This window comes from Chlorocebus sabaeus, chromosome 9 (genome assembly GCF_047675955.1).
Source record: "Chlorocebus sabaeus isolate Y175 chromosome 9, mChlSab1.0.hap1, whole genome shotgun sequence".
NCBI classification, from domain to species: domain Eukaryota; kingdom Metazoa; phylum Chordata; class Mammalia; order Primates; family Cercopithecidae; genus Chlorocebus; species Chlorocebus sabaeus.
Window position 1 is genome coordinate 68,808,889 of NC_132912.1, and position 15,630 is coordinate 68,824,518.

General features: G+C 54.0%; 1 protein-coding gene across 2 annotated transcripts in view; it reads right to left on the reverse strand.

Annotated features, from left to right (window-relative positions):
- CDH23 (cadherin related 23) overlaps nt 1-2,301 on the reverse strand; it is a 168,515-nt gene extending 166,214 nt beyond the window's left edge. For both annotated transcript variants that reach the window (XM_038009089.2, XM_073019067.1), the window contains exons 1-2: nt 2,156-2,301; nt 1,519-1,677 (exon numbers count right to left, since the gene is read on the reverse strand). In XM_038009089.2, the coding sequence (XP_037865017.2) occupies nt 1,519-1,677; nt 2,156-2,293 (297 nt within the window). In that variant the 5' untranslated portion in view covers nt 2,294-2,301. The remainder of the gene's footprint in view (nt 1-1,518; nt 1,678-2,155) is intronic.
- Between the last annotated feature and the right edge of the window lie 13,329 nt (nt 2,302-15,630).

The window sequence follows — 15,630 nt, forward strand, 5'->3', positions numbered from 1 at the left end:
GCCCCTCCCCCATTCTCAGCCAGTGTGATTCGGGTGGGGCTGACCCCAACCCCTGGGTCCACTAGGGGGAGTGTGATCCCTCCCCGGCATACCAGAATCACGATTGGTTCCAGGATGGCCCAACCAACTGGGCCGATGAGAATCTGCTGGAATTACTGCAAAAGAATTTTTCCCACTAGGGTTGATAAATTGGTAAGAAGTCAGCCTAGATGTGCTGGTGCCCCTCTTTGCCAATACAAAAAAGCAGAACCTAGTGTTGAAGACCGAGCCCTGCTCAACTGAGTGCCTGGATGCAGCCACGCCTGAAATCACTTACACTTTTTTTTTTTTTTTTTTTTTTTTTTTTTTTTTTGAGACGGAGTCTTGCTCTGTAGCCCGGGCTGGACTGCAGTGGCCGGATCTCAGCTCACTGCAAGCTCCGCCTCCCGGGTTTACGCCATTCTCCTGCCTCAGCCTCCGGAGTAGCTGGGACTACAGGCGCCCGCCACCTCGCCCGGCTAGTTTTTTGTATTTTTAGTAGAGATGGGGTTTCACCGTGTTAGCCAGGATGGTCTCGATCTCCTGACCTCGTGATCCGCCCGTCTCGGCCTCCCAAAGTGCTGGGATTACAGGCTTGAGCCACCGCGCCCGGCCCCCACTTACACTTTTTATTTTATTTTTTATTTTTTTTTTTGAGACAGAGTCTTGCTATGTCGCCCAGTCTGGAGTGCAGTGATGCAATCTCGACTCACTGCAACCTCCACCTCCTGGGTTCAAGCGATTCTCCTGCCTCAGCCTCCCTAGTAGCTGGGACTACAGGCATGTGCTACCACACCTGGCTAATTTTTGTATTTTTAGTAGAGACGGGGTTTTGTCGTGTTGGCCAGGCTGGTCTCAAACTCCTGACCTCAAGTAATCCTCCCATCTTGGCTTCCCAAAGTGTTGGGATTACAGGCGTGAGCCACCGCGCCTGGCCTGAAATCACTTGTACTTTTGAGTTACGTGAGCCGATCCTTTTTTGCTTGAACTACTTAAGGGTTTCTGTCCCTTGCAAACAAGAGTACTGACAGATACAGATGACACTGGGAGGGCCCCTTGTCAAAGGACAAGTCCAGCCATGGGCAGCTAGGGATGCCCAGGCATCCCCCAGGAGCCCGTCCCTCTCTGGTGCCTATGCTCATATGGAGAGGGTCGCCCTTCTCAGAGATGGCCGGCACCTTCCCACCCACTGGAGGGGGCTTCCAGGTCTCCTGGCCCACCCTCACTGAGTCTCTCTTGGGGAAAGATAGAAAATCAGTGTCCTCAGTCCAGTCTCGTCTCCCCCCAGGTTGGCTCATTTTCCATATCGCTGCCTAGACCAAGGGAGCCCCACCCTGAAGAGTCCAGAAACTTTATTTAATACACCAACAAACACAGCTTAGGGATTTGGGGGCGCCTCTTTCCCTGATTGCCCAGGTCCCTTGGACAAAATCCCTCTGGATGCCTTACCGCAGTCGGCCCCGGAGAGCTCAGTAGCCCTGTGGGAGAGCCGGGACTCACCAAGACTGTCAGCACAGAGGTCCCCACGGTGACGTTCTCGTACAGGCTGATGTTGTACAGTGGCTGGCTGAAGATGGGCCGGTTGTCATTTTCATTGATGAGAGTGATCTTCACCTTGGCATAGCCCACATGGTCAGGCACACTCTCATTGGCAAAGAGCTGGGTGTGCAGAACAGGGGCCCAGATAAGCTCCCACATGTCCCCTCCCAGAGTCCTTGTCCCCATAAGTCCTATCCATGCCTTTGCCGGCCCCAGCCCAGATCACCTGTTAAGAGTCTCTGCCCATCCCAGCTGTGTGCTACTGTGAGCCCATCTGTCATTGCTCTAGGGATGGCCGCTGATTCTGCTAGGGCAGGAGGAGCTAGCAGGGGCTGATCTGGCAGGATATGGGCTGCAGAAGCTCCTGATGGGAGTCTGGTAAAATTCCACTTAATTCCTGGACATATCCTTGTCCTTCTTGGAAAAGGGAGGCTCAGCCCGGCCCCTGCCATCTCTTGGAGGGCTTGTCTGAGTCAGATCCACAAGGGAAGATGGGCAGCAGTGGAAGGTGGGATCTAAGGCAATCTTCTACCTTACCCTTGCCTCCCCTGAAATCCACCCCCACCCTACTCCAAAATGCCAGTGAGTGTGGCCTTACATCAAAGTCGTAGCGGTCCACGGTCTCGTAGTCCAGTGGGATGGCCACCCGAATACGAATGTCTGCCTTCCCTTGGACGGAGGTTGGGGAGATGATGAAGTGGTGGGAGTTGTTCCCCACCAGATACACCTCAAACATGCTGTTCAGGCCCTGCGTCAAGAGTGCAGAAGAAGCCATCAGGAAGGGCACAGTGGCCGAAGCCCAGACCCAGATGGAGAAGCAGAGGCCCCTGGAGAATGAGCCCGGAGCTGCTGTGGTTGGGGCAGTGGATGAGGTGCTGGGACACAGCAGGGCTTTCCCAGTGCAGCTCCGAGACTCCATGACCTGCCCATGTCTAGGCCCTCTGGAAATCTCCTCTGGCTCTCTTCCCCTTCCTTGTGCTGTCAGATGCCCACAGTGTCCCCTCCAGGTGGTTTGGTTCACTTTCCATCTCCTGCTCCCTTTCTCTGCCCCAGTGACCCCAGCTGCAGAGGGACCGGCCAGCTGCACAACCCAGCAGCGAGAAAGAAGGAGGAGGGGGAGAGAGGATGCGAGGGGAGTGGAGGGAAGAGAAGGGGTTAAGCGGCCACAACAGGCTAGGGCAGGAGAGGACACAAGGGACGCAGATGCTGTTCTTCCCCTCCTCCTCTGGAACGTGTCCATCAGGGAGAACACTGGTTTGCTGACATGTGAAATGGGAATAACCCAGAGACTGAGTGGCAACGTGAACTGCCAGGGACCCCACACTGTGGCCAGTTGCAGGGGGGCCCTGGATCCCAGGCTGAGCACAGGGTGGCTACCCCTATCACATGTTCTCCCGTGTCCTGGAGGTCCAAGCCCGTCGTTTCAGGGAGGTGGGTGCCTCACTCAAGTTCAGGTGTTTCTGATTATTCTAACCAGGGCTGTGGCTCACAGAGCCCCTCAGATGCCACCTGACTCTCCTCACTCAAAGCATGAGACGTGACTGAAGTCTCCAGGTCAGCAGGAGGACACATGGCTGAAGGTGGGAGATTCAGCTTACTGACTCCCCTGAGGTCTGGCCTGCTCAGAAAGTGATTCTACTTCCTCTTCCTGCCTGCACTGGGGCAAGGGGATCACCTGCATCCCCAAACTCCCCTCCAACTGGGCAGGTAGCCTGTGATGTGTAAGAGCCTCCTCCTGATCCCTCTTGTAGGTGCCTAGTAGGTCATTGACCTTGGCTGTCAGTCCAGAGGCAGAAGCTCTGGCTTATGGTGCATAGCCCACCCCTAGCCCAGTGGCCAACTCAGCACCTCTGCAATGGGCCCTTTTCTCTTGAACCAGTGGCTGGCAAGGGAAGCCTACCCTCACTTCTTGGTTGCTTAGGGGATGTTGTGGGACTCCTCTCGGAAACCTGTTCCTGGTGAGAGGGGGCTGCCAGGTCACCCTGGCCCCAAAGACTCTCCATGGTCCAAGGGGATATTCCCTGAAAGGCTGGTTCCCATCCCGCTCAGGGCAGAGGGGGAATGATCAGAAAATGATACGCCCAGTGAAGCCTGAGAGTTCACAAGATTCATGGGCCCCTGGGGCTGCCCCCGAGATGCTCAAATGCACTTGTGGAGTGAATGCATGCTAATGTTTACCCATCAGTCTCCTGGGTTTTTCCCATTTTAGCAAACCGGCAAATACCCTTGCTGCATTTAGACTTTTCTAAGAGGCTGGAGACAGGCCTGTGCCCTGTTCCTGGCACAGAGGTTTGGATGGAGAGGTGGAAGCTGAGCTCCCTGAACCCTCTCTTGCCAATTCTGGGGTCCAGGCAAGCCGCGGGGCTCCAGGACCTCAGCCCAAAGCGGCTCCCCAGGGGATGTGGGGGCAAGACTCCTCTGGGCCTGTCGAGCTGTGGAGGTTGCAGCACTCCCTGTTGTGGAATGCGTCCCGTCAGATGGAAGGGACCAATTAAATGCCCGAAGGGGCACTAATAGCTGAAGCCAGCAGGGTGTGACAGCTTTGAACAGGTGACACCAACTCCTCTCCTTCCCCTGAACCTTCGATCCCTCAACCACAAGAGCTGGGGGCCTGAGAGGGTGGGGGAGGGCGGAGCTGTGCCCTTTTCAAAGCCCCCTCCCCACTGTGCCCACCATGAGCCCTCCCCAAGCCCAACCCCTGCCCTTCCGAGGCTCACTTACCAAATTCTGTCAGTGGGAGTCGGTCAGTCAAAGGATATGGAGACAGACAGAGGGAGCCGGAGAGGTATGGAGAGGAGGAAGAAACCAGAGAGAAAAGGCGGTGAGACCCTGGGTCATGGGAGGGGAGGGACCCCGGGACCACACCCTAGAGGAGCGACTGTCCCCAGCCTCTGATGGGCTATAGCTTCTGGGGTCTGGAGGAGGCGTATTGCGTGAGTGTGCACACGCGTGTGCTGGGGAGTAGAGAAGAGGGACAAGCGTGGGACCCAGAAGGAAGAGGCTCAAGGACACGAAGGGTGATGAGGTGAGAGGAGGGGGCAAGGGCTCCTGTCTCCCTGATCTCTGCCCACTCTCATCCAGAAGGCCTCAGTGTAGGCTGGGATGGGAGGGGCCATCCCTATATCCTACATCCCCGGAGCCTGGATAAAATCCCTGCAGGAAACAGCCCCAAACACTGCCATGCTTTGATTTTCCTAACATAAAAAATGTCAGAGACATGATGAGCAGAGGCATGGCAAATTTTCCAGATGTTAAAAGTGTAAGAGGCACACACGCCTCTCCCACTCCCCCCCAGCCCAGGTACCGATGAACCTCCCAGGGCAGCCACCACACCCCATTCCTGGGTCTCTTTCCCCAGGAAATCCATGCCTATATGAGCATTAGGGGTACATGCCACCCTGCTGTGACACTAACAGCATGCTATGCACACTGCTCTGTGTTCAGTATTTTCACTTAGAACTACATCTTGGTGATTGGTCCATAACTGTGCATATAGATGATGATGCGAATGAGGACACTAATAACATAGCACCTACTCTTGGTCAGGTACTATTCTAAACACTTCCGTAAGTACCAAATATTTGCTTTGTTTTCCTTAATGGCTGCAGAGCACTTGCATCACTGGGTTACAGTTCCCTCTGTGATTATTCTGGAATGTCGGCAGCCCCTTGAGGCTGTAGACCATGCCTCAGGCGGTGAAGATTCCCCAGCAGACCACAACACACAGTGGGTGCTCAGGAAGTGACTGGGCTCCAGCAGCTCTTCCTTGTGTGTTACTGCTGCTCCTCCCACGGGCCCCTCCAGTGGAATTGAGTTCACAGAGGTTGACTGAGCAGCCCATGGTTGCATAGGGAGCTGGTGGCAGAGTGGGGGATAAGAAGCTGGGCCCAGGCCAGGCGTGGTGGCCCACACCTGTAATCCCAGCATGTCGGGAAGTGGAGGTGGGTGGATGACTTGAGGTCAGGAGTTCAAGACCAGCCTGGCCAACATGGTGAAACCCCATCTCTACAAAAATACAAAAAAATTAGCCGGGCATGGTGGCACACGCCTGTAATCCCAGTTACTCGGGAGGCTGAGACAGGAGAATCGCTTGAACCCAGGAGGCGGAGGTTGGAGTGAGCTGAGATCATGCCATTGCACTCCAGCCTGGGCGACAGAGTGAGACTTCATCTCAAAAAAAAAAAAAAAAAAAAGAAAAAGAAAAGAAAAAAGAAAAAGAGAAAAAGAGGCAAAGAGGCTGGGCCAGCTCCTGGGCCAGTGGACCTTCCCACGACCCCACGCTGCTGCCCCAGCCAAGGAAGTAGAGCTCAGGTCTGATGCGGGCATTCCCCAGTGGCGGCTGAGTCTACAGTGTGAAATGTACTGGCCATGCAGTCAGCAATGTTAGTTACCAGAGCAAACTGAGATGTACCATCTGAGCACTCCAGGGCCCAGTCTAAGGGGAGGACAAGCAGGGGAGGTTGCCCCAAGAAGGGGAGTTCTGAGCTGTTGTTAGGAACGAAGGAAGGTATTATTATTACTATTATTATTTAGATGGAATCTTGCTCTGTTGCCCAGGCCGGAGTGCAGTGGTGCGATCTCGGTTCACTGCAACCTCCACTTCCCAGGTTCAAGCGATTCTCACACGTCAACCTCCTGAGTAGCTGAGACTACAGGTGCATGCCACAATGCCTGGCTAATTTTTGTGCGTGTATATACATATATAGTGTTTCTTTGGTAGAGACGGGGTTTCACCTGTTGGCCAGGCTGGTCTCAAACTCCTGACCTCAAATGATCCACCCACCTTGGCCTCCCAAAGTGCTGGGATTACAGGCATGAGGCACTGTGTCTGGTGGGAAGGTATTATTTTTGGACTCTTTTGGACTGGCAGAAAAGGGATTCCGGGTGGAGAAAGTAGCTTTAAACACAGAGTTCTTGATCTTTACAAGTCTCAGAATCACCTGCAGATTGCTCTCCCATTCTCCTTCCTCCCCCGGGAATTCCTGATTCTGTAGGCCTGGGTTGGGGCCTGTGACTTTGCATTTCTAACCAGGTTCCAGGCAATGCTGATGCTGATCTGAAGCCACCCTTTGAGGAGCACTGTCCTAAGTAAAGGCATGGAGTGTGGAGAAGAATCATCAGTGACTTATTATTTGCAGAGAGTCTATGTCAAGAAGCTTGGAGTCCCAGGCAGATGCCCGCCCGAGGATGGCATGATTTCCATGAGCAAGAAGGAGCCACTCTAAGCTCTGCAGCAGGTGAGAGGGAGGTGACCTTGCAGCCACATGCAGGTCATACTGGTGCTGCCCTCCTCACCCTAGATGCATATCAGAATCACCAGTGGAGTTCTGAAAAGAAATGCAGATGCCCAGAGCCAGTGTGTCATCATCTCTGGAGACTGGGAAAAGCTACATTTTTCCGACGCTCCCCAGGGAACCACATTGCGCAGCGAGGGTTGGGAAGACATCACTGGGCAGGGAGAGTAGCTCTGAGGCACCTATAGGAGTTGAGAAAGAGGTGAGCAGTTGGAGAGGCATAGAGGGGTAGTCCTCCACCGGCCACATATCAAAATTATCTGGGGAGCTTTAAAATACCCCCTGCCTATGCTGCACCCTAGACCATGGAGACCAGATTGGGGGAGGGGGTGGAAGCACAGGCTTCTGCATTCTGTAAAGCTCTCCAATTATTCATTCCAAAGTGTATCCAAGGATGAGAACTACAAGGGTAAAACAGTGGTTCTCCAAGTGTGGTCCTGGGACCACAGCATCAGCATCACCTGGAGCTTGTTAGAAATGCAAAATTGGGGGCCATGCCCAGATCTTCTAAGTCAGAAACTCTGGGGATTGGGCCCAGCACCGTTTTCTTTTCTTTTCTTTTGTTTCTTTTTCCTTCCTTCCTTCCTCCCTCCCTCCCTCCCTCCCTCCCTCCCTCCCTTCCTTCCTTCCTTCCTTCCTTCCCTTCCCTCCCTCCCTCCCTCCCTCTCTCCTTCCTTCCTTCCTTCTGTCTCTCTCTCTTTTTTTCTTTCTTTTTTTTTTTCTTTCAGGCAGAGTCTTGCTCGGTTGCCCAGGCTGGAGTGCAGTGGCGTGATCTCGGCTCACTGCAACCTCCGCCTCCTGGGTCTCAGTCCAAGCGATTCTCCTGCCTCAGTCTACTGAGTAGCTGGGATTACAGGCGCGTGCCACCACGCCCGGGTAATTTTTGTATTTTTAGTAGAGACAGGGTTTCACCATGTTGGTCAGGCTGGTGTTGAATTCCTGACCTCATGATCTGCCTGCCTCAGCCTCCCAAAGTGCTGGGATTACAGGCAGGAGCCACTGCACCCAGACCGGACCCAGCACTGTTTTAACAAGCCCCTCAGGCATTCTGATGCTCACTAATGTCTGAGAACCATTGTGATAGAGTGATGCTGGGAAGAAGCAAGACCGAACTGAAGAGAACTGGCCTGTAAGGTACGGTGGATGAGCAGAGAAGGCTTAGGAAGAACCATGTGTCGGCTGAGGCGGCACCAATCGTGTGCAGGCTGAGGTCAAAAGTGAGGGACTGAAAAGATGGTGTGAGCTCAGTGATGTCTGAGCTTAAAGATGCCTGGAAGATGGTGTGAGCTCAGTGTAGCTTCTGGTTAACTACCTGGTGAGGCAGGAGCACCCAGAGGGGACAAGCCCTCGGGACAGCTTCCTGACCCCTTTAAGAGAATTCTTGGGGTCTCAATGAATGAGACTTGCTCCCTTCTCCTTGATCTGCTGCCAGGGGCTGGAAAATCTCACTCAGGCCAGACACTGCAGTGGTCAGGACACATGTCCTGAGACCCTCAGGATCACCTACTGACCAAGTCCTCTAAAATGCTCAGCCTGTTCCTTCCAGAACTTTACCAGCTGGCCAATGCCTGCTTGGTCTGGATTTGTGACTGTGAGCCCTCAGGATGGGTGTGTGTGAGAGAGAGATATTCCAGTTTGCTAAGTTGATGCAAAACCCCTACTGATCGCAGTCCTGTGCTTCTGAGCCGTTTATGACAGCAGCTTCCATTTGCAAAGCCCAGCTACCATATAGGCGCCACACACCTTAACCAGAATCCACACAATGGCTCATAGACAGCGTCAGTCCACTCCTTTTCTTGGAGAAAGAAACTGGGGCCAGAAAAGGTAAGCGTTCAAGCCACACAGCAGCCAAGGAAGGCTTGGAACTCAAGTGTGCCCCCACCCTCCCCACAGTCAGAGTTCTTAACCACCCAGCTCTCCTGGCCCTCCCACTACAGAACACTGCTCCAAGTGCGATGCCAGGAGCTGGCATAGTGAACCCCTCCCTGTGCCACACGTGGCAGAAGGACGACCCCAAGCACCTCAGCTCAGGTCAGGGCACGAAGCTGAGACTAGAGGAGGGCATACCCACCTCCCTGCTCCTGCTAGGCCTTCTCCATGCCCTTGTCCCACAGGGGGCTAGGGTACTGCCTTCATGGGGTGGAGGTGTGGAGGACGCTGGAGGGGCTCTTGGAGCTGCAAAGGGGCGATTTTGTTGGAAGGGAGATAAAGAAAAACATCAAAAGGAGCCCTAGTGTGTGTGGAGAGGAGCCTGTGGATTAAATTATCCTCCAGCTGAGAGAGGTGATGAGAAGGCTGATAGCGCCCACTGCGGGTCCGGGAGCCGAGCCACCACAGGCTGGGGAGCTGGCAGCTGCCCGCGGGGAGGCCGAGGCGACAGCTTAGCTTTATTTATTTCTTGGGAGGGGAAGGACACATGAAATCTCTCCTGGCTCCCTGCCGGTTCCTCTCCATGTGGCTCCTGCACTTTGTTCCTGAGGCTGCAGCCTTCCTACCCCAACGAGGGCAGCGCCTTATCAGCGGCTGCCAGGAGCGCTGCCCCCCAACTTCCCTAGGCCTTGCCCTCCCTGCCTCCCACTCTTGGAGGTGGGGGATAGCTTCGAGAAGGGTCAGAGGAGCCACTGCACCCTCCAGGTCTCTCTATGGCTCCCAGAGCCGGCCGACCTGAGTCTGTCCCAGGGGACCCAGCTCCGTGTGCTGAGCCAGCGTGGTTGTCCAGCTGTTTGTTGAGTTTACATGTTGCGCCCTCAACAGACATCAGCTCGTCAAATACTCCCCTGGGAGGGAGGGTCAGGGATGATATTTCCGCTACTTAACCACCTGCACGCAGGCCTTTCCCTGGCTCGGAGGGGCAGATTTCAGGCTGGCCCCTGCCGTCGGGCTGGGTGCCCTGACTTCTGAGCATGGCTTTCCTTGGTCATCGCCTGAGGGCTCACAGCACTGGCACATCCCTCTGCAGGTGGCCTGGGCCCCCAAAGAGAGGAAGGCCTGAGCCGGCCTCCAGGCTCCCTCCTGCACATGAGGCCTGCAGATGCCTCCTTTGTTTCTCTGGCTCTTGCCTGGCCCTCCCCATCCTGAGGCACTGCCCTGCTATTGCTCACACCAGCTTGCCTCTCCAGGATGCTTGTCTCTCTCTGCCATCAGTCAGGGTGGCCCCTGGGTTAGTGACCCAGTGGCATGATGCAGTGTTAAGACAGCACAGTTCAATGTTGAGGAACAGGCTGGGTCACTTCCTAGCTGTGTGACTTTAGACAACTCACTTCCTCTCCTGAAGCCTCAATGTCCTCATCTGTGAAGTGGGGAGGGTAAGCACACCTCACAGAATTGAATGAAAACAGTATCATTCCTCTGCTCCCCCATGTTTTATAAGCATGTGAATTGTGTTTTCCTGACTAGTCAGGAAATTCCCTATGGCAGGGACCTTGTATGTTCTTTTCTTTGTACCTCAAATGCTAGGGGACCGTCACCCAACCCCGTAAACTACAATGTGCCCTTGGAGGAGACCTTAATTCCTTTTCATGGAAGAGGAAGGACCAGGGTCATGTGAAGGCAGGGTGGACTCAGGAGCCACAGCAAGGACCAAGGCCACCTTTATGTTTGGGGTCGGGGGTTAGGGGGATGCTGGGGCAAGATAAAGGGCCAGGGCTCTCACAAGGCACCCGGGGAGTTCTGGTTGGTGGTCTGGTGTGACACCCTCAGCCTAAGCTGGATTGGGGTTGGGAATCTGGAGTGCAGAGTGGGGCCCCCAGAGTCAGTGCCTCCCTCACCGAAACCAACCCTGTCCCGAACTCAGGTCTGCCAGGGAAGAGCCCCATGACCTGAGCTTCCAGGGTGTAGAACCTTGGAAGCCACAACATCTGGAGGTGAGCCTAGGCTCAGGCACTGCCTTTTACAGCTGCGTGATTTTTGCATACACGATTTTATACCCTTGAGCCTCTATTTCCTCACCTGTAAAATGGGAAGAATGCAGCCTACTTGATAGGGTTACTGTGGGTGAGCTGCCAAATTTTGGTTAAGCATCTGGGATGGAATAAGTGTTCAATAGGGGAGAACTATTATTGTTCTAGGAGTAGTGAGGGTAGGAGAGGAGGCATCCCCGGGGAGGAGCTGATTTCTAAACCATGGCCAGAAATGAGAGGAGGAGGCAGAGAAGGGCAAAGGTTTGGGTGTGTGCAGGGGTGACGGGACCCACCAGTCCCACCCTGGGCGTGGGGCTGCAGGTCTCCCTCCTTCCTCGGCTGTACCTTCTGTTGGTCTGATCCATACCATTGAGCAGCAGAAAATAAAAGTCCATAGAATATGTATTCTTTATCCTTCTTTGTCCATCCTTTCACTTAATTCACCCCAATCAGATATGGCAAAGTGGACCTCAGCAGGAGGCAGCCCTCTCCTTCTGCCTTCAACTCAAAGCCAGCTGCTTCTCCCTCCAAACCCTACACTAAGGGGGATGCCAAGTTTCTCTGCCCACTAAGATGCCAGGATACAGAGAGCAGTGGAGGAAGCCTGGCAGAGGACACTGTTTCCATTTCTGACTCCACCTCAACCCCCTGCACCCAACAAGCCCATGTCACATGGTGGGTGGCTCCACCGGCTCTGCCCTGCTGCCTCTTTCCCCTCTGCCCTCCAGGCCTGCCCCGCCACCCATGGCTCCAGACCTCCGTTTCTCCACTGTGGGAGTGGAGTACCTCTTGGGCCTGCATCAAGGTGAAGGATGTCGCCCTCATTTCAGGCTTTCATCCTCCCGCCTATGTCCCCTCCCCAAGCTCCTCTGTGGCTTGGCCCTTGAGCACCATGGGCCTCTGATCTCCTACATGGGAAGCTTGGATGGGGTGATCCTCTAAGGCCCATTAATGCCCATTAATGTGGTGATGTTTTTTTTTCTTTGAGACAGAGTCTCAATCCATCACCCAGGCTGGAGTGCAGTTGATACAAACTGTTCACTGCAGCCTCAACCTGCTGGGCTCAAGCAACCCTCCCAAGTAGCTGGGACCACATGTGTGTACCACTATGCCCAGTGGATGTTTTTTATTTTTGTAGAGACGGGGTCTCCCTAAGTTGCCCAGGATAGTCTTGAACTCCTGGGCTCAAGCCATCCTCCCGCCTCAGTTTCCCAAAGTGCTGGGATTACAGGTGTGAGCTACTGCACCCAGCCCACTGTGCTCTTCCAACTGCTTTCCATGCCTCCAGCCTGAGCTGTCTCTCCCGCTCCCCTGATTCTCTCTCCTCCCCTCTCTCCTTGCCTTCTCTTGTGACTGCTTTGCTTGTTTCTCTCTTTATCTCACCCTCATTTCTTCTCATCTGCTGGAGATGGAATGCTTGTGTCCCCCTCCCCAAAATTCATGTTGAAATACTAACCCCCAAGGAGGACAGGGCCTTTGGGAGGTGATTAGGTCATGAGGGCAGAGTCCTTATGAAAGAGATTAGTGCCCTTATAAAAGGGACCCCAGAGCAACTCTTGTCCCCCAGCCATGTGGGGACACAGTGGGAAGATGGCCATCTGTGAACTAGGAAGCAGGTCCTCACCAGACACCACATCTACTGGGCCCTTGATCTTGCACTTCCCAGCCTCCAGAACCGAGACAAATAAGTTTGTTGTTTACAAGCCACCCGTCAACGGTGGTTTGTTACAGCAGCCTGTGCAGACTAAGACAGCCTCTCTTCTCTCTCTCCTCTTCCTTTCCTTCTTCTATCCCTCTTCTCCTTTCTCTTTCCTCCTCCTTCTTGACCTCTCACCTTCCTCTTTCCAATCTCTCCCTCTCCAACTGCCTCCGTCTCCGTCTTGCCGTGCCTCTCTCCCTTTCCCATCCCTCTCAGACAGCCTCCCCTCCCTCCTCTCTGCAGGTTATCTGCTGAATTCCACACACGCCTGCACAGACGGGATCAATCCGAGGCTGCCTTGCCTTCAGCTTATCTCTGCTCCAAATGATTGATTTTCCCTCTTTAAGGGTAATTTGCTGGTGAATTCCATGTATTGCAAAAACCCTTGTGAAATCTAATTCAATCCGATTGGCAGCTGGCACTTTGGGGGAAGAATACCACAGCGCCATCATTTTCACCACAGATGTGTGTATTATCTGTCTATAGATGAAGGCATGAGGCAGGCAGGTCCTCCTCACCTACACGTGCAGACATCCCCCCACTCCCTCTGATCGGCCCTGAAGCCAGCTTCCATTCTCCTGGGAAAAGAATTATAATGTGCGTTGGGTACTTGCATTAAGGCAAATGAGGGGCAGGTGCTTTTGATTTATATTTTCCTAATTTGCAGCCCGCTGACCCAGTGCACTATGGGAATCTTATAGTTCCAAAGCCTAGCTACACTTTACCACCTGTCTGTACCCACTCCTGTTCCTGGGCACAGACTTTCAACTCCCGGGACCCAGCCAAGCCCATGTCACATGGTTCATAGCTCAGCCTTGCTGTCTCTTTCTCTTCTGCATTCCAGGCCCTGGGCCTCTAGGGACTAGAGCAGTCAGCCCAGAGGGTACTCCCTGAAATAAAGTGGCCTTAGAGGGGCTAGGCAGGAGAGCGAGGCTCCCCTCAATAGTGCCCATGGGTATGGCCAAAGGGCAAGCTTTATGTGGAAATCGGGGGACACACAGTCCTTTCCAGTTCTGCAGATGGAGCAGCTGCTGCTGCTACAGCCACCTGGACTGGCAATTCATGTGCAAAGGACAGAGGGAACCACAGAGGATTTATGTGGCCTGAGTTCTTAACTCAAGGACACCATGCTCTACCCCACAGCCTCCCACGATCCCAGGGGAGCCAGGCCATGTCCTCTTCTCCCCCGCTCCAGCATGGGCTCTGTTTGGAAGGCACCTGCCCCACTTGGAAAACTCAGCAATCCCTTCCTTGTGGCCCTGTCTTGCAACCCTGGGCAAGCCTCCCAGCCCCGGTGGCCATGTTTCCAACTTCAAGGTCTGCCATTCTGATCAGAATCTGCCAATGTGAACCTCACTGCTCTCCCTGGCCTCAACCCCTTTCCACACTCCACTGGCAAACTCTGCACCCGAGTTTTGGCTGGGGTTGGGGCAGGAGGCTAAAGCGGGGTGCAAGTGTTCTCAGAGATGCATGAAGAAGAGTCCAAAATGCAGGGGAAAGGGACGTGTGCACCCAGGTCTGTCCCAAGCCCAGGACTGTCCTGCCTCTCCTTCTGGGGCCCCTTCTGGGAAGAATCACAGGGCCTGAGGGGCAGGGCTGCAGAGAGGGAGTACTTGCTGGCCTCACCAGCCTCCTGGGTCTCCAGCCCTCTGCTTTCTGGCCAGGCCCTCTAGAGGCCTCCAGGCAGGGAGCAGGGAGGGCCAGGGTGCAGGGCTGGGAACTGGCTCTCCCACTTAGCAGCTGCCTGGCTCTGTCTATTTCCCATGCTAAAATGATTTCCCTCTTCCCACAGAGAGAGAAATGTGTGGCCGGGCAAGAAATCTAAATGCCTTATGGAAATCAGGAGGGTACACTGCCACAGCTGCTAATCACACCGCTTTGTATTCCACCACCTCTCCTCCAACAGTGAGTCTACCTTTCCTTCATGTCTGGATGGCAGAGAGGGAGCTGAGAAGAGTGGAGGGGACAGGAGAGGAGGAGAGAGGCCTGGCATTGGCCTGCTTTGTGACCTCATGCAAACTGTTTGCCCTCTCTGGGCTGCCTTTCTACATCAGGGGTCCCACCGTCACAGGAGGCCATGAACTTGGTGTCCTGGAACCCTGGGAGCCAATAAGGAGCAGGTAATTTCATCTCCCTCTCCTTTCTAGTCCTCTTCCAAGGGAGCTGCCCAGCCTTGGGTCCTCTTCCCAGTGAACAAAGACATCACAAATGTCTTCAGGAATAGGTCCTGGGCTGGGACAGGGTGCTGGGCTCCGGGTAGAGGGGTGACCATCCCTGGTGACAGTCCTGTGTGGCACTCAGCTGCCCTCAGGCAGGGCTGCTCAGGCCTGCAAAGGGCCCTTCCTACTTGACACACTCCCTATCTTTGGGGTGTGGGGCGTGCATGTGTATTGGCCACATTGTTGCTACGGGTGAATGGACGAAGGGATAAAGGCATGAATGAATGAGTTGCATGTGTTTGTTTATCTGCTGTGGGTGTGTGAGTGTGAGGAAAAAAAATCAGAAGATAGAGACAGACACAGAGAAGGAAGGATGGTGCTAGGGTTTGAATGTCTCCCCCCAAAATTCACATTGAAACTTAATCATCAATGTGGCAGTATTGAGAGGTGGGGCCTTTAAGAGGTGATTGGATCATGAGGGCTCTGTACCCATGAATGGACTAATCTGTTCATGGATTAGTGGATTAATGAGTTAATGGATGAATGGGTTATCCCGGGAGGGGGGCTCGTGGCTTTATAAGAGGAAGAGAGACCTGAGCTACGCAGAGCATGCTCAGCAATCTCACTGTGCGAGATGCCCTGCACCACCCCACGACTCCGCAGAGTCTGCACCAGCAAGAGGGCCCTCACCAGATGCAGCCCCCTGACCTTGGACTTTTCAGCCTCCATAGCTGCAAGAAATAAATTTTGTTTCTTAAGTTACTCAATTTCAGTTATTCTGTTATAAGCAACACAAAATGGACTAAGACACGTGGGAAGGAGTGTGAGAGACAGAGAGACAGGGAGAGAGGATCAGATTCAGACAGACAAACAGAGGGAAAGAGAGGGCATGCAAAGGTGGTGGAGGGTGTTCAGGTGAGGAGCTATACTGAGGTAAAGATGGGACCAGGATGGCCTGGCCACTGCACAGCAGGGTGATGGCAGATGGTGGCAGCTCCCATCTTTTTATCCATCTAGCCCCT